Below are 19,178 nucleotides of genomic sequence, written 5' to 3' on the forward strand. Positions count from 1 at the left end.
ATTTATACAAAAAATAATATTAAGACAAATTAGGAAGAAACAAATGAATGAAAAAAATGATACATCCTAAAGTTATGATTTCTGTATTCTCAATAATCCTGACAATCTGCATAAGGATTACAATCAGTTATTTTTTACTAGCACTATCAATTCACATTGTTTTCGGTTTGCTTTCTGATCGACCGATTTAAAGTTGCGAGGATGTTTGCTTCAGCGGTGTTTCAGCGGCCCAGGTTTTCAAAATTGTACGCAAACGCGGGTATTATGATGAAAACAATCTCATTTATATTCTTATATATGATAAAACCGTTTGGAAAATGATGAAGCACACATTCAAACAATCCGTTCTCACCATCATCACAAACTTCACGTTCGTTTACAACACGCACACACATCAGAAAGAGTTGAGGCTATTCGCCCCATGAAGCGTATTCAAGCATGGATGAGCTTAGCGTTCGCTTTGTTTGTAGTAAGAAAGTTCCAATCATCGTATCAATTTGACTTTAGCAGTAAGTAGTATTGCACGTAACACTAACCAAAAAACAATGTACAAAACGATAGATAGCGGCAACTGAAAAATGATCATCATCCCTGTGTGGTTCACGACGCAAAACAATAGAACCGCGAGGCACTTTAGGCTGTGTGCGTATGCCCACGAGCATACATGCTAGCAACTTTGATATTCCCTGACACACATACACATTAGCTTTCTGGAACAATCAAGTCCCGCTGCCGGGTCGGGCTTGATTTGTTGGTTCTGATCAAAAAAGCAAACTTAAACAAAAGCATGCGAAGCTACTGCAAATTTATACACAAATTAGATTTGGGACCGTAAGTCGGGGGAGTTACAAAACTGGAACTCGTGTAAATGGACCATTCCCGTGAAATCTAATTCCTTTTTAATGGTAATTTGAAACACAATGACACATGATTTATAAAACTGCTGCTGGTGAATACCACCCTTCTTGGATAAACTTTAACATGTGGCACTATTATTCAGCTACTTCTGTTTCTTGATCGACGCATTTGGGCGTTATTTGTGCTCATGATTTTCTTTGTACGTGAGTGAAACCATTCGAAGTTTTCAATATTATTATCATTTAGATGAAGAATCCTGACTAGATTTCACATGAATGGTCCATTCTAATACTAAAAATAAAACAAGGAAAACAACAATCAATTTCGAACGGGTCTGGGGAAAAAGTTAACGAAAAACGATCGTTAGAACGAAACACGAAAAAGGGGGAGGGATCATTGAAGAGATCACTCATTGAGGGACAGGGAAAGGGCGGGGCTTCCGTAACGGTAGCCGCGGGAAACTCTAACAAAAGGAAACAAAGAAAACAAAAGAAGAAAAAAAAAATGAAACGGAAAAGTATAACTAACGCAAGTACCATTTGTATCATGTCACTATCGGCTGCACGCTTTTTACCAGCCTCCAGGGGAGACTGGCCAAGTGGCAATGGCGTCGAGCTGACAGCAGCCCCGGCGGCTGGCGGCGGTGGCGGCGGCAGGGTGCCCATGGTAGCGGCGGCGGCAGCGGCAGCAGCGGCAACAGCAGCCGCAGCGGATACAGGTGCAGTCTAGAGGTTTGGTTTTGCGGGGAGGTTTCGTTTTTGTTTTCGGGGGGCGGGTGGAGCGATGTATTTGAAAGAGAGAGAGAGAAAGGGCGGGTTTTTTTCGACGAGGGGATGGTGGATGGCGTGACGAGGGGTAGGTTCGATTGGTTGTTGTTTTTTTATATAGGGGTACAGTTCGGAGTAGTTAGGGAGGCAAATGAAGGGTTTTTTTATGTGATTTGTGGTGATGGTTTGAGAATAAGAAAAAGAAGCATAACAAGCATTTAATTTAATAAAGTATTTTTGATGGAAAGGAAAAGAAAGAAATATAAACAGAAAGAAGAAGATAAATCAATTTTGAATAATCATAATTTCGGTCCCCTTGGTGAGGGCACGGGTGAATGTGTGAGGGGCAGGATCGTAAGTAAAACAAAACTGAGTTGTGAGTGAATAGTACTGATTAAGAAAGCGCTGTCTGCAAGTAAGAGTTTAATAAGAAGCTTCCACGAAGCGCACAATATATATATCTTAGAATGATACGCTTTGCATTGAATGGAATGATCACGGTTTTTGTTTTCATCATAATACGATAGAAGTTGTGTATATTCTGGAGGCAAAATGATTCGCAGATTTATCTAGGCGTTACACTTTCTGTGGACGGTTCAATTTGATCGCATTTGGCTCCACGACGGACGCGATTCGTTTGCTCATTCTGTTGGCTTATTTTCTATTCTTAAACAATACTTGGACTTACTTCTAGTGACTTACTCTAGTTATGTTTAACTTTAATATAGAATGATCGAATGAGGATTACGTATGGAATTATGCTTTATATAATGATAAATGATGTATAGTGGGCGGAATACACCACACTTGGAGAATCATCTGAAATGTAATTTGTGTTCTATATTACTCAATGCTAATAAATTCAAAAAAGTTTTAAAATTTTGTAGAATATCAACTGAAGGTAACAATGGTCAGTTATCCCCATTGAATATTTACTTTATTTTTTATAGTCTGAGAGGAGTAATTTGAGAAACTGATCCTAATGTTAATTGTTGTACTCAATTATTCTTTAAATGGATACTTTTCAACGGTATCGAAATCAGGAAACAATTATTCTCGCACCAAGTACAACTTTACCTGGTGAGATGCAACAGTTAGACTTTTCGAGCATTTGTTATTGAAAAGGGAACTGATTTTCAGTTCAGCAAGGATTGTGATTTTAAAACTGATGGGAGTCGAATCAATTGATTTTCATTTCTGGTCTACGAATTTCCATCCTACTGCCAATTCTGAAAGTAAACTAACGGAATACATACTAGTTTGTTTTGATTACAGTGACGTTTGTTTTGTTTTGATTAAAACAAAAAGTTTCAAGTTGTTTTCATATCATGAACTTTTTACACAATTTAACAAACATCGAGTAAGAGGAAAAATGTGAATGTCGATACCAGGGGTGGAAAATGTCGCGAAATTTCATGAATAAAATGTCATGAAATGTTTCTGTTCACACAACTTTCGGTGTAAATTTCTGTTCGTAAGCATCACCAGTCCATAACGTTGATTAGTTATGGATAATCGATGATGTCGACGATTAACATTTCCGACTAAGTGCAGTGAAATTAGCTAATAACGAAATGACATTTTTATGACATTACCCATCCCTGGTCGATACTATATCTTCGGAATTCTGTTTAGCAAGTTTGGGAAACACTAATTCAATCATTGCTTCAAACATACATGCTTGTGGCACACTGCGTAAGCATGGGGTCGCCGGGAGTGGTCGAAGACGCGACAGGCCCCGAGTTGCATCAGTCGCGAATAGGAATTATTATTTCCAAACATTTTCTTCGATTCACCTCAGGAATGTCTAAACGATTTCTTGATCCAAACACTTTTTCAAGTTTTCCATGATAGGAATTTTGTTAGAACATTATGTAGGAGATTGCATACATTAATTCTGCCAGAAGTTTTCCTTGAAATAACTTAGATATTGTTGTTGAAATGTTTGCTCATTTCTTGAGCGATTCCTTGTCTGAATTTTCCACGCATCAAGACAGGCCAAGAAATTTCTTGTGATTCCTGATTTTAATGATTCTTTGAATCGTTGAGGGTGTTCATGTCGCTTGTATCAGAATGGGAGCTATATGTCTTGTTGTTGGCCGTCAAGCTTTGAAACTTGATAGACTGGGTCGTAGCACTAAGGCCAGTAGTAACAGGGTCAAATGTTTTACAAGGAAAAAACTCAAGAAACAGCATCTGTTTGACACTAATGAAAATTCGATCGTATCAAACAAGATGTTTGAGCTGAAGCTTCGATACGAAATTATAACTTGCAGATTTATTAAATCAAGTACAATAGTCGCTTGATAACTGCAACATAGCTACATTTCACTCAACGAACGAAATACGATAATTGCAACAAATGTCAGTTGTTGCACAATGCAGCCAATTTTTGCCAATTCGGAAAACACCCAGATCAGCCATGAATATTTTAGTTGGACGGATGGCTTTGTGATAACTTCCAGTTTGGGAAAAACTCGTTTATATTCCAATATGGCCACCACAATGGCCAAATTTTGCACCTTCTCTCAACTTTAAGCACACAAGTTTCATAAAAACCTAACCCAGCGCACTAGATCTTTAGCGTGCAAGAATCAGGGCGCAAAATATTCGAGCAGACGAGCTGAAGTTCACCGTGCGGCAATTTTCATTCACTTGCCTGCATATTCATATTCAGCTGCTCGATACTCTTTGTCAAGTGAATGAAAGTCAATGAATATTTGTAAACATTTTTCAAAGTGTTAAATTGCTGGTAAAATATTAACGTTTCGATTATGTTTAACGGTGCTTTACACAGATCTTTTACCATTTGATTGTTGTAGAGTGTTTTTGGAAGGAATCGTAGCCATAAACGTAGGTAATTATGGAGATGTTTCTCGATCGGCTTCATATTCAATGACTACGAATTCTGGACGAACATTTGAAAAGGGCCTATCTGCTTTGCGTAAACAAACATGTTTTTGTCTCTGTAGGGCCCAACTGCATCCACCCACGTACATCAACACCCTTATCAGAAAGAGTGTTCTTCAAGCTATCTGTTAAGGGTGTTGATGTGCGTGGGTGGATGCAGATGGGCCCTACAGAGACAGAAACATGTTTGTTTACAAAAAGCAGATAGGCCCTTTTCAAATGTTCGTCCAGAATTGACTGACTGTGTGAAGAGGGAGAGCGAAAATGAATTTGATTGTTTTGAATATTCAGTGCAGAATCATTCAAATTCGTGCTGTTTTCAATCAATGACTATGAACATTTTGCACCCTGGCAAGAATAAAGTGAAAATGGCTTCTTCTTCTGCCGTATGGCTCTACGTTCTCACTGGAACTTGGCCTGCCTCTCTCCAACTTAGTGTTCTTTGAGCACTTCCACAGTTATTAATTGGAGGGCTTTCTTTGCCTGCCTTAGCATGAATTTTGTACCTTGTGAGGCAAGCACAATGATACACTATGCCCAGGGAGTCGAGAAAATTTTCCCGACCGGAACGGGAACCGAATCCGCCGTCTCCGGATTGGCGATCCATAGCCTTAACCACTAGGCTAACTGGAGACCCCTAACTACATTACATTGCACTAACATTGAAACACAAACAAACAGACATATCACTTAAGATAAATTGCGATTATATTCAACGTCACGAAAACATAATCGCCCAATGCTAATCACACTGTGTTACGCAAACCGCTGCACAGTGGGAAAAATCGACCCAAAAAACGGATCTTTTAACGCCGCTGGTTTAGGTACGAGAAGTTGACCATTTCTGACGTAAAAAAATACGAGAAATCGATTTGTGCTAATCTCATTCACCGCACGGCACGGGAAGTGATCCATTTTGCCCCATTTTGCCCTTTTTTTCATATAAAAAGATAATCAAAATGTACTTTCAAACAACTGACACGACTGTAGATCATTGATAATAGCTGCAGGTGTATTTAGAAGTGCATAGGAATCATAAGAATACATGAAAGATCCTTTTAAAAATTTATTTTGCCCCATATGCCCCAACAAGTGTCGGATATTCACATTTTTTTTCTTCTAATAGGACAGATCGGTGAAGTACTAGATTTGTAGTAATGAGCTGAATTTTAGTATGGTGAGAAGGTCAATTCTCCATTCCTGCAATGAAATGGTGCTAAAAGCGTGGGTATTATGATTCCTTGCCTAATTTGATCCTGTTTGAGCAAAACTTTGGGCAACAGTGTTGTTGTTTTCTCCATTTCTTGCAACATAAACAACATAGTTATCCAAAGTTTTGCTCAAACAGCATCAAATTAGGCAAGGAATCATAATACCCACGCTTTTAGCACAATTTCATTGCAGAAACGGAGAATTGACCTTCTCACCATACTAAAATTCAGCTCATTACTACAAATCTAGTACTACACCGAGCGTGCCCCATTATGAATGGAATTTTCATGTTACTGACTTAAAGTTGATTTGTTTTGCATAAACAAAATACGCTAGATCTTTTATCATCAGAAGTATTTTTGAGAGTTGTCCAATTTGTCCCATTTCGCCCTATTTTCCTGAAAAAATTAGATTCAAAATGTATTTATGAAAAACAAATACTGCTATGGAACGTTGAAATTAGTTTTAGGTGCAATTGGAAGCTAACAGTTATCATGCGCATATATGAAAGATTTGTTCCCTATTTTACCCTACATACCCCTTAAACTGCTGGACAATAACATATTTTGTATGGTTTTGTAGTGTCGCTGGATGCAAAATATGAAGCCCTGGATTTTTTTTGATGAATACAAATGCGGTTTATCGAATAATACTGCAAACATTTTCTCGGAATGGTATAAAAAGCTGTCCATTTCACCCCAATTTGCCCCGATTTTTGTCATGTAATGAATAAATCAATTGGCCCTGATTTTTTGTCAAGTAATGAATAAATTAATTTCCCTTATTAACATTGGTACTGAAACCAATGTTATCAAAAAGACATATATATGACTTTTTCTATATTTTCAGCTTTTGATGGGGAATTAAGGGCACAATAAGCATTTTGTAAAATATGTAAAATATGCTAAACTGAATAAATAGGGCGTCTCAAAGCACCAAATCATGTATATTTAAGATGCCTCATTTAATCAGTTGTGTGCATATTTGCTACAAATTAAGCTTAGGATTAATGCTTATTATACCCTGTATTCCTCACCAAAGACCAAAGTGTTTTAACTGTCCTTTCGATTACATTGGTTTCAGTAACAAGAGCCCATCAATTCGGACAAAAGCAAATAGGGGAAATCATTCATGAGGCGACAACAAATCCGGGCAAATTGGGGTAAAATGGACAGCTATTTGTACCCTCCCGTGAATGATTCTAAACCTCATCGATAAACCGTATTTGTATGTATATAAATTAGACATGGGTAACTCACTCGCGAATCGACTCAAAGAATCGATTCGCGAAACCGAGTGAGTGAACCATGATTCTTTTCAAACGAGTTACAATTCACTTATGTTCATTATGATTCCAACGAGTTGCCAAAAAGAGTTAGCTTGACAGCGCTCCTAATGATGATTCGACGCAGAACATTGCAATCTTTGCCAATTCATCATGTTTTCATTCTTATATTGTGTGGCCGGCTCGCATGAGGGATTCGATTCTTTGATTGAATGAAGGCAAATCTGTATATCCTGCATTTTACTAACATTATGCTCAGGCGTTTGTGTATACCGTAAGCCATGACACCAGATTTTCTTTAAAACTAAACAGGAATGTACGAAAAGTAGTCGGCTCACATTGAAAATCAACATTATTTTTCAAATCTCGGAAATGAGTTACTGAATCGATCAAAAGAGTCGACTCTTTTTTGAGAGTGAATCGGTGGTGATTCACTCTCAAGTTTGAATCAGTTTTCTCATCTCTAATATAAATGATCTAGGACATCATGTATTGCAACCAGTGAAATTACAAAACAATAGAAAAAATGTTATCATCCAGCAGTTTTAGGGGCATGTAGGGCAAAATAGGAAAAATATCTTTCATGTATGCGCATGATAGCTGTTAGCTTCCAATTGCAACTAAAACTAATTTCAACGTTCTATTACAGTATTTGTTTCTTATAAATACATTTTAAATCTCATTTTTCTATGGTAATAGGGCAAAATGGGGAAAATTGGACAACTACTGAAGATGATTTTGATGATAATAGATCTAGCGCTTTTTGTTTATACAAAAAAAAAAGAAATTCAAATCAGTAACATTAAAAATCCATTCAAAATCATGCAAAATTCACAATTTCCAGCAGTTGTTGGGGCATATGGGGCAATATAAGCATTTAAAAGGATGTTTCATATATGTTTATGATTTCTAATAACCTCTGATTACACCTGCAGCTATTTTCAATGATCTACAGTCGTGTTAGTTGTTTGAAAGTACATTTTGAAAAAGGCCAAAAAGGGGCAAAATGGACCACTTCCCGTGCCGTGCGGTGAATGAATTCAACACCAATCGATTTCTCGTACTTTTTTACGTCAGAAATGGTCATCTTAACGTACCGAAACCAGCGGCGTTAAAAGATCCGTTTTTTGGGTTGATTTTCCCACTGTGCGCTGGCTGGCTATATGGCGGTAGTGAGCAAACGTCAAACAGGAGCAAAAACGATGCGGGCGCCGTGAGCGGCCAATTTGCGAACTATAGAATATTTGAATCAACCGTTAAAAGATGAACGATGGACAGTGAGTACTTAGAGTGAGACGTCTGTTTGTCTGTGATTAAAAGTTGACATCTTGAGATTTGTGTATTTGAGGTTTTGGTGCAATGTTGAATTGGGATTCCAAGACGTTAGTTATTAAAAGGAATTGCAGTTAAAGTGCTTGCGCCGAGCGAGCGAAAAGTTTCGGATGTAGATTATCAGAACATGGATTACCAGCAAAACTGGATAGGTTGGTACGTGTAACGCTGAGCATGAAAGCATACGATTGAATTACAGATGCTGTGACAACGATGTTCGTAATGCCAAAAGGATTCATTTGGTAAGAAGCAATTCGGTTGACAAATTATTTGACTGGACACATGATATGAAACAACTTGAAAATTCTTATATTGTAAGAAAATTTCTTTAAAAAAATGTTTATGGTAGTCCCTTTGATTATCTACTCAACTGAATTTGATAGTATTTGCAAATTTGCAGCCACTTCTCAAACGATTGTAAAACAGCGTACTAAATATTAACCCTTAACATTGTTTTCTTATAGGAGATCTACTCTACGTATTCTTAACATTTGGATTTGACTAATCTACCGGACGCGTTCGGATGGAAAGGTTTCTAAACGAGGATGACGAGTATTTATGGTTATGAGTCTTCTTTTCGAATGGGACTAGTTTTCTGGTGAAATGAATATGAAGATGAACGTCGATTTGACTTATTACTCGAAAGTTATTATGGATGGTGAAGAAGACGACGACGATGGGATGTAACAAAGAACAGACATGCATTCCAAAAAAAGTATTTCTGTAGTCGAGGGTTGGTTGATTCGGTCGAACACTATTTTAGTATAAGAGAAGACAAGCTAGGATGATGGTTCATGGGGATGATCAAAAGGGGATTTGAACTTGGATAACAGCAACGAGAAAGAAAGAAAGAGACAACGGTAGTTGGAGTTGAAATGAAATGGCAGAGGAGCACGCATCAAAGTTAAATCAATTTGCTGGCGCAAATGGCAAGCTTTATCGCTGCGCAACTTGGCTTATAAGCTTGCGGTAAGTTGGCTCTGATCTGAAATCTTGTAGTTGTCACGTTGAGTTTGCAGTGTAGTGTAAACTTCTAGCGATTTGTATTGAACTCGTGAGTGATTTTTAGCGACATCTGTATGTCGAAGCTACAACTATTCGTTTATCTCAATCACGTAGACACGCGTAGGATGCTGACGAGTAGATGTCTCTGAATTCGGAATGGCAAAGCTCTTGCTTTCTTTCTCATTTGTCTCATTACACTACGAAGGTAGGTAATGTCTGTTCACTCGTTTCTACAAAAGTTCGGACGGAATCTACTATATAGTTCTTCTATTCTACCTGTTGTGTCTATACTACTACGTTTTGGTCAAGAGTATTGGATCTAGAGAGAAAGAGAGGATGGACGGGTAGTGATGGTGGTGGGATCAGCTGCTACACAACATCAGTGCTCAGTGCCGGAGGACACAAACTGAAACATTGCAGTTTACAGGAAGGTGACATTTTGGAGTGTGCGGTGTGGTTGTGTTAGTAAAACGGAAAATTCAAACCATCAGTTTCTGAAAAAGGTGTTTTTTTTCTCAAAGAACAGTATCAGTAACAAAAAAGTCAAACCAAAACGAATGGTGTAAATTCACATAAATGGCAAACCAAAGGGTGTAAGAATGGAAAATAAATGTCAGATGGAAGATACAAGTAGGTGGAAAGACATTTGTTAGTGATTAGACGCGAAACTGAAAGAATGAGAGAAAAAAGAACAGAGATAAAGAAAACAGAAAAACGGTACAAGAAAAAAGTTTTCTTTTTTTGGATTTGTATTAAAGGTAGCCATACCGCGGTTGCGCGTGACTGCGCTGCTTTTATTTGAGCCTGCAGGTGCAAAGGAGGATGGAAGTAGCGACAAGGTTCACGAGCGCATCTACCCTTCACGGCATCCATGCACACCGTGACAGAACCGTCTTCGTGTGTTGTAACGCTGTCCTGCGGATGTGCAAAACGGCACTCGGACTCCGCTCGCTTGCAGGCACCGCGCATGAATTCGCGACATACCTAAAGACATTATCTGCTAATTGATGTTTGTCTTTTCTTTGGGGGGTTTTCATTGTTTTTTATGTAGGTTATAAAAGTTTTCATTTACTCTAGGTAGCTTTGTTTAAAGAAAAACAACAAAACAAAAATGGTAGTTTGGCTTCAAATGCATTTTTAGTAGCGATTTTGTTTGTATTTGCGAAAAAGTATGCTAAGTAAAAGTTTTAGTTGCTTGCCAAAAAACTAAACAAACAAATATGCAAAAAGGTAAAAGTATGCGTTCGATCGTTTAGTATAAGAAGTATCAGCAGTAAAAAACACATCGATCACGGTTGCAGTGAATCGGTACAAAATTGGCAACAAACGAAAACTGTCTCGGAAGCGGCATTTTTTTTTATTAATAAAAAACGTGTGATTAGTGGTAGTCGTAAAAAAGTAAAACAAATTTGCAGATAATTAGCGGTACAAACGAAAACTTGCGAGCAAATATATTCATATGTAGAGAGCGAGAGAGGACGTTTCTGGTTTATTTGTCGTGGTAAAGAGCACCAATCGAGATAGAGCAAATTTGCGCTTTGGAAATGTGACGTACAAAACATAAGAAAGAAGAATTAAGGAAAAAAACGTTCGTCAGCAAAGAGATGCAAAAACAGTACTAACGAATAAGATAATTCGGAAGCGCACGCAAAAAATGTTTGCAGCAGTGCTTGGAATTTTGTCAAGAATATTGTTGTTTGTATTTATATTGGGAGCGAAGATGTTGTATCAAGAGAACTGGCAACACTGATGCATTTTGGATGACGTTTCGAGGATTTTAAGATTATGTCGCATTTTACGAAATGGCGCTTCTGCTGAAGTCAAACACTGAACATCTGTTTTGTGTTGTTTTATCGTTGATTACTTGTTGCCTTGTTCTAGAACAATGTATTTTGCAACTCACCAACGTACCTCGCAATCAGCTGTGTCAATTTGTTGAAGCTATTTTACTTCATTGTTCAATAGATGGCGATGTTGTTCGGTAAACTTTACGTTGATTGTTAACTCAATTAAGGAACCGCCTGCCGTTAAGCTACATAGGCCCGCAGAGAGATCATTTCGGATTGACAAACGATCGCATCAGGTAAGGTTAGCTTATGCATCATTCATCATAGATGGCACTAGAGTGTATACGTCAATTGTTCTATCGTTGTTTCAATCGAAGTCATCTTGAATTATTTTATGGCGCACGTTGCACATTTGACGCAGTCATCGAGGGTTATGCAAGTCCCCGACAATTCGGCTGCCAAGAAACCACTCCTCTTGATACGTAGTCTTCGCAACCCCCGCTGTGTGTTCTGTGTTGAAGTTTTGAACAATACTTTGAAGCCCTTCATTGCTCGAAGTAAGTAATGTACGTGTGTTGTTCGCTTGTGAACCCGCTTTGTGCTGAAGAACCTTCGCGCGTTCCGTTATTGGGAGATCTAGAGAACTATGTCGCTCAGTGGTGGTGGCGGTAGTGGTGCTGGGACGTTTTTAGATCGAAAACGTTGAAGCGTTAATTTGGGGATGCTATCCGTCTTTAGCTTTGGGGTCATAATCCTCGCGAGGTCGCGGCGACAGGTTGGTTCGGAAGGTTAATTTTGGGCAATGGTTCAAGAGGGCGTAGTAAGACGAGTACAGTGGAGAAATAAGGAAATGAAAAAAGATAGAGAGAGAGAGAGGGGTCGATTTGAAAGGCGCAGGTGGAAGGTGACAATAACTAAAGTACTATTACAGAGAGTGTGGTTCGTGTGTAGTAGTGGTGTGGCGAATTTGGACGTGACAGAACGTACGTGTGTGGTTCGGTTTTGAGTCTCTGGGGTTCAACCGACACAGTCAGAGAGACACGGGGACACAGAGAGATCTGAAGGGGTGGGTGGTTTTGTATCCTACGAAAGAAACGGTAGACGGTTTCGATTTTGGAAGCCTAATCTAGATGGGCGTATAAAGAAGCTAATCTAAAACTATTCCGTGCTACAACTATTCTAACGAAAGGGTTTAAACAATCTGACTATAATACAACTGGTTATCTATCACTGAGCTGGTTGCACTAAGAAAATTGGTTGTACAGATCTGCTTACAGGTTGTAAGCTATTCTTGGAAATATTTTTCGTTATGCGATAACAAAATTCGGTTAATTATTATTTATTAGCGACACAATTCGATTAGCTATCTTATATGATAAATTTTCCAGTTTGGTGTCTTCGCTATGCTAATCAATCGGTTTATTTAGTTAAAGAAAGAAGCATCACGGGCGCTAGAAATTCGAGCAAATGTTGGTAACCCAAGTAACATTTAGATAGCTTATTAGTCTTGTAGAGGTGGTTAGAACCGTCATAAATCCTTTTCCTTTTATTTTAGTTTTATGACGGTTGTACGAACCTCTTCTAGTCTGTTTGACTAAAAAATGTTACTTGGGAAATGTCATCCGTGGTTGACTTCTTCTAGTGAACATTTGCCGAATTTCCCTCCTTATTGGTAACATAAGTCAATATAACGAGCATTGCATTAACAGGACACCAATTTGTGTATTTAAGAATGATGGTGGAGATTAATATTTGTATCAAAATTGCAGCACAAATTTGAATCGTGATCTGATTTTTATGAAAATTTTGAATCTAAATTGCTGCAGTTTTGATCGTGATTAGTGATGAGATTGAAATGTGTTTCAGGGTAATAATATAATTCTAATAGCATTTTCGTTTCATAATTACTCATGAAACCTGGAAAATTTTCAAAACAATCTGAAAAGGTTCATTTCAGAAGCTGATTAATTCTCCTAATAGTTTTTTATATACATACAATAGATTAGGGTGAGAAACTTTTCTCACCGAAGCCAGGCAGTTACTTTCACAAAGGTTGGAAAGTTTGTTTTTCTGAAGCTGGAAATTTCAACTCGTCAAAACTGGGCGGCTTCTTTCGCCAAAGCATAATACTTCTCTCACGAAAGCTAGGAGCTTCTGTCACAGAAGCTGATTTTTCTCTCACGGAAACTGAAAAGCTTCTCTCACTCAAGTTGAGGAGTTTATCTTTAAGAAACAAGAAATTTGTTTCATCGAAGCAGGAAATTTTCTCTCAAATGACTTGGATAGCTTCGCTCACAGAAACTAGAAAACTTCTCTCATCGAAGAGGTATGTTTGTTTTATAGAGGCATCTTTTATCACAGAAGATTGTCTAACAAAATCTGGATTTTTTTATCCCAGAAAGATGAAAGTCCCTCTCCCCGTAGATGATAAAATGCTTATCTCATCAAAACAATCTCTCACCTAAGCTTGAAAGCTTCTATTCCAGAGACAAGAGAAGTTCATTTACTGGAGCTGAAGAGCTTCTCTTATCGAAGCCGCAAAGCTTCTCGCACAGAAGCTGGAAAGCTTCACTTACAAACACTAGATAGATTCTCTCGCAGATGCTGAAAGCATTCTCAAAGAAGCTGCTAGGTTTGTCTCACCGAAGCTTTAAAAACTTTTATTCTTATCAGTAGCTTGTAAGCATCTCTTGAAGAACTATTTTATAGAAACTGAAAAGCTTCTAAAAAAGCAATAGGCTACTCACAGATGCCAACAGACTTCTCACACATGCTGACAAACTTCTCACAGAAACTGGTTTGTTACATTCAGACACTTACGAGCTTCTGACAGAGTTGCCAGGCTTCACAAAGAAGCTTTAAGGCTTCTCACAGAAGCTGACAAGAATCTAACACAAGCTTTGAAGCCTCTCACGGGTGTTGATAGGCTTCTCACGGACGTTGATAAGTTTCTCACGGAAGTTGATGAGCTTCTCATCGAAGCTCACAAGCTTCTCATGGAACCTGACAAGCTTCTCATCGAAGGTGATAAGCTTCTCGTGGAAAGTAACTAGCTTCTCGCGTAAACTGATCAACTTCTCACTGAAGATGACCAGCTTCTCACTCAAGCTGAAAAGCTAATCACAGAATCTGACATGATTATCTCAGAAGCTGACAAGCTTCTAATAGAAGCTCATAAGCTTCTCACAGAAATTGACAAGCTTTTCACAGAGGCTGAACAATTTCTCAAAAAGGCTTGAAAGTTTCTCACAGATACTGACAAGTTTCCACAAAAACTGACAAACTTTTTCCAGAAGGAGACAAGCTTCGAATTAACTGGTATGGCAAGCTTTTCTTATAACTTTACTGGTTACTTACAGAATCTGGTAAGTTCTGGTAGAACTTTTAACTGTCCTTATCAAGTCTTTCTCTAAAAAAATTAAACACACCCTGCACGTCCACTCCCCCATTTCGGCCCTTGTTTAATTGATGCATTCACGTGCCATTGCACCTAACGATCAATTTATCAACGCGTGCCGTCGTATTTTTCATCCGCTGACAGTGGCAATTTTCCGGTTCTGGTTCCTAGCAGTGTTCGGGTCGAGTTCACTACATTTTGAAATTGATCCAGCTGACCAGTCGTCCCCCAGCTACACATACACAACCTGTCAACCTGAACTGAGTTGTGACAACTGGAGTACCCCAACTCGGTAGGCTTCGAACGAGAAAAAAAAATCATCAAAAAGTCAAATCCTCAACATCATTTCAACGGTGATGACGACGACGACTACGACGACGAATACCAGTCTGCATTCGAAACAAATTTGCACACACGGCGTGAAATATTGTGATAAACGACATGCGCCAAAACAGTACACCATACCAGAAATGGCACTGAATTGCGACAGTGACGTACGGATGGCGGGGAAAATGGGGGTAGTAAAATGGATAAAAGGAAAAAAATAAAATGATAGAAACAAAAATGATAAAAACTTTAACTATGTAAAAAGTAAGCATACACTAAGTAGGTATTAATAAATAAAAAGGTCTTAGTTAAAGGATATCTGGACGATAAAATAAAATAAAAGAAAATTAGAAACAATAATAAAGTGAAAATAAAAAAAGGAAACGAAGTTCATCAAACTTTAAATGTTAAATTATTTCAACCTTTTTCCTTTTTTTACTTTCAAATATTAGAGACAAATAGTAACACATCTTAAATTTGATTCACATTTTTACTAGCGGGATTGTTTTTTGACTATTATTTTTTATTTATTCGAAATTTCTGCTTTTTTTGGTTTTTTGACTGTTTATCACTTCAACACTTGAATAGCTGAATTTATAAAAAAAAACGGCAAGAACAGCCTAGGAAGCTCCCACCGCCCATGGATTTTCCTCGATGGAACTTCGAGGAACTGCTAGGACAAGCGACGTGAACTGCGGGTCACATTAAGGTAACAAATTGCCCTTCTCACTTCAATGTGCCTTGTCCAGTGTGTCCGTAATATGTGTATATGTGTATATGCGGTGATTTCGGACTTCCACCCGGTTGCACTGCTGTGCTACAGCCAAGAATTGGTCACAATATAACTGATGGGCGATCAACGGCGAAAAAACTGTGTTGTGAACCATAATTTGATTTTCATTTCGTGCTATAAATAAACATTGCACTTCCTGTCGCGAGATCCCGTAGTGCCCAGTCCATTTGGAGGAGGGGTTCATTTCACACAGACAGTACAGTATGTTCAGTTCATTGATAGGGGAGTTGGGGTGAAATGTGCCTCGTAACAACATATCACAAGCAAATTTCTCACAAACCTGAGGCAGCTTCTCACAAAGCTGACAAGCTTTCCACAGAAGCTGACAAGCTTGTCACAGAAGCTGACAAGCTTCTCACAGAAGCTGACAAGCTTCTCACAGAAGCTGACAAGCTTCTCACAGAAGCTGACAAGCTTCTCACAGAAGCTGACAAGCTTCTCACAGAAGCTGACAAGCTTCTCACAGAAGCTGACAAGCTTCTCACAGAAGCTGACAAGCTTCTCACAGAAGCTGACAAGCTTCTCACAGAAGCTGACAATCTTCTCACATAAGCTGACAAGCTTCTCACAGATGCTGACAAGCTGCTCACAGATGCTGACAAGCTTCTCACAGAAGCTGACAAGCTTCTCACAGAAGCTGAGAAGCTTCTCACCGAAGCTGACAAGCCTCTCACAGAAGCTGACACACTTCTCACAGGAGCTGATCCTACCCAGCGCACTTCATACCCAATTCCCTGCGTATATTTTTCATTGCAATAAATATCCCGAATCAACACGCAGTTATTTATTTTAACGCAACGAGTACCGTGGTGTTACTCGTGACTCGCAGCTCGCGCCGAACATCCTGGACTCTATCAATCTTGCTTGTTCAGCTGATTGGAACAGTCCAGTCAGAGCAGTGCAGCCAGTAGCCAGTATTGTGGCGTCGCCCAACCGGCTAACCAATCAACCACACGAGTACCCTTCCGATCGGACACGGTTGAATAGGTTTTGATTTTTGGTGGGATTCACCAAACCCCCCCTCATTGCCTTTACCCTTGATTGGAAACACATTTCAATCTCACCGCTGAGGTTTTACCATGAATGAAAAAAAAACTTAATGAATCTAACCAAAGAGTTATTTGCGCTTTAGAATACACATTCAGAAAACAGAGACAGAGAGAGAGAGTTCGGCATTAAACGTACGGTACAGTTGAATAAATGTGTGGGTGTGAATATGTATTAAATGGTAGAAAAGGAACAAACGTGCGCTGAAGCGAGATTTAATATGATTTAACTTTTCTTCAAATATTGGCAACGGTGTTTAACGGTCCACAAAGAATTCAATCATTCGAATGCTCTACACAAGACACTGAGTTTGGTTGAGATAAGTTTTTCCATCAGCACTTTTGGGTTTAATACTTCGCTACAGATTTTGAAGCAAACTGCTCAATCGTATCATTCCGTTATGATTTTGTTTATTTTTTTAGAATCGTAGCGCTTTTGAGAACCGATCATTTACTGTTCGTATTTTAATTGCTTACTCTAGAAGTTATGTACAGCGAAGTTGTTTTAGATGAACCGAAGCTAGAGGAATTGTCAAAGGCTTTACCGATGATGGTGTTGTAATGAAAGAACAGAAGGAAACTATTGAAGATTTGAAAATGTTGGAATTCAAAAGTAATCTTGGGAATTTTCACCAATGGTGAGTGTACTACATAATCTCCAATAATTTTTGCTTTGAAATCTTTCTTATTGTATTTTGGATTTTTTTTATCGTTTATTTTTAAAGTACTTCATCTTCAAAACAGTTTTTATTGTATGAAAATATTTGTAAAATGAATAAGAATCGGGGATTTTTTTTTGTAAAATTATCTCAAAAAAGTTGTGTAGGCAATTTTTGAGATTTTTTTTTTAAATTTTTGTTAACATTCATCAAGTCTTTGAATATTCCTCCGCTGCGTCACATGAAATTTAGGCGTTTTGTTTAATCTAGTACTAGTCGGTTGTTAAAAAGTAGTTAAATCTATACACAGCGGAATATTAAGGAATATAGTAGAAGTGATCGTTCAGTGTACATTACAGTATATGTAAGAAATAGATAAATAGGCAGCTTGGTAAATCTTAACAATCCGGTAGAAACATAATGTACATTTACATACAAACTAGTTTGTTTTATAGTATATTAGGTAAAAAAATAAAATAAAAAAACAGTGAGGTGCGCATAAGTACAGACATCACAAAACATGTCTCATTTCTGTACAGGTAAAGCGTTCTATCGATATTCATAATATGGATACATAGTCAAAGCGTAAACGATTGCATTTTCTTTTTCGTTTATCGCTTCGTATAATTTAAGGGTAAGAAATAGCAAGACAGAAAACTATACAGTATGTATAAGGCGCCTAAATCTATATCGAATCACAAAAAAATGGTGGCGGTGAGGGGGTTTTCCCCACCCCCACCCGAGCAACATTGGACATGGAAAAACGTACCTCGAGCCTGTCGGAGCGGGGAATCTTCTGCTGGGTGGCCGGCACCAGGGTTTGCTGTACGACGGGTCCCACCTGCGATACGGCCGAGGGATCCGCAGGGCCTAACAGGGTCGGCATCAGGTGACCGGGCGGGAAGTACGGGCTGTACGTGCTCGTGGGCATACTGGCCAGGTAGGGATTGGTTGCCTGTGTCGGTTGATGGAAGAAGAAGAAAAAAGAGGGGAAAAGTGCACGATTATTATACGCGGTGTGGTTTGAGGGGTTTGGAGTTTTTTTTATTAGGATTTTTTTACGACCAGAAAGGCATAGCATAGTTACAAATGGATGAAGTGTTTTAAAAAAGATTATAAGAATAAAATGACAAAACCAAAACTTTGTTAACATCCTCTTTTGATGGCTGTCATTGGCCAAAACTAACAAATTTTTATATTTTCAACATTCCTGAATTAGAAGATGCACCTCTAGCGTACAAAAAATATGTATAATTAATAACGAAAAAAATGTGGAATTTATAAAAATATAAAGCAAAGAAAAAAAAAATATTCCACGTTGATAAGTAGAATGGCTCATGATAGACCAAATCTGCAAATATTATTCATATGAAAAAGAAATCTCCAATAATCGAGAGTTGTAGTAGTTTAGTGAGTATTTGGTTTATTCGCTGCTGGCGTAGATACATTTCTCTTGTTCGTTAATTGGAAAATTTTAAACGGAAATCACTTTGGTATTCTCGTGAGTTTCATATGGTTAAAAAGGGTTCGGTTAGCACATCCGAATATTTTTTTAGGCGTTAGACTTGATAGCCTTTGTGACGACAAAACTTTATCGTTGTTGCTAAGAGCTGTAACTGTAACTGTGGGTATCCAGTTAGCCTAGTGGTTAAGGCTATGGATTGCCAATCCAGAGACGGCGGGTTCGATTACCGTTCCGGTCGCGAAAATTTTCTCGACTCGCTGGGCATAGAGTATCATTGCATGTACTTGCCTCACAATATACAAAATTATGCAAAGGTAGGCAAAGAAAGCCCTTTC

At 38.4% G+C, this 19,178-nt stretch overlaps 1 protein-coding gene across 32 annotated transcripts in view; it reads right to left on the reverse strand.

The window, feature by feature from the left end:
• The window catches only part of LOC115253893 (protein muscleblind), a 1,330,915-nt gene that overhangs the window by 51,622 nt on the left and 1,260,115 nt on the right, over positions 1-19,178 (reverse strand). For 13 of the 32 annotated variants that reach the window (XR_009999367.1, XR_009999369.1, XR_009999368.1 and 10 more), the window contains 3 exons: positions 18,148-18,333; positions 10,138-10,353; positions 1,395-1,583 (listed from right to left, as the gene is read on the reverse strand). Coding sequence is in view for 23 of the 32 variants with exons in the window: in XM_062860470.1 (XP_062716454.1) it covers positions 1,395-1,583; positions 10,138-10,353; positions 18,148-18,333 (591 nt within the window). In the remaining 9 variants the exon portion in view is untranslated. Of the gene's footprint in view, positions 1-1,394; positions 1,584-8,121; positions 10,038-10,137; positions 10,354-18,147; positions 18,334-19,178 lie in introns of those variants that run through there. The other 19 variants (XR_009999372.1, XR_009999373.1, XR_009999374.1 and 16 more) reach the window with 4 other exon arrangements.

Source organism: Aedes albopictus, chromosome 3 (genome assembly GCF_035046485.1).
Source record: "Aedes albopictus strain Foshan chromosome 3, AalbF5, whole genome shotgun sequence".
NCBI lineage: Eukaryota > Metazoa > Arthropoda > Insecta > Diptera > Culicidae > Aedes > Aedes albopictus.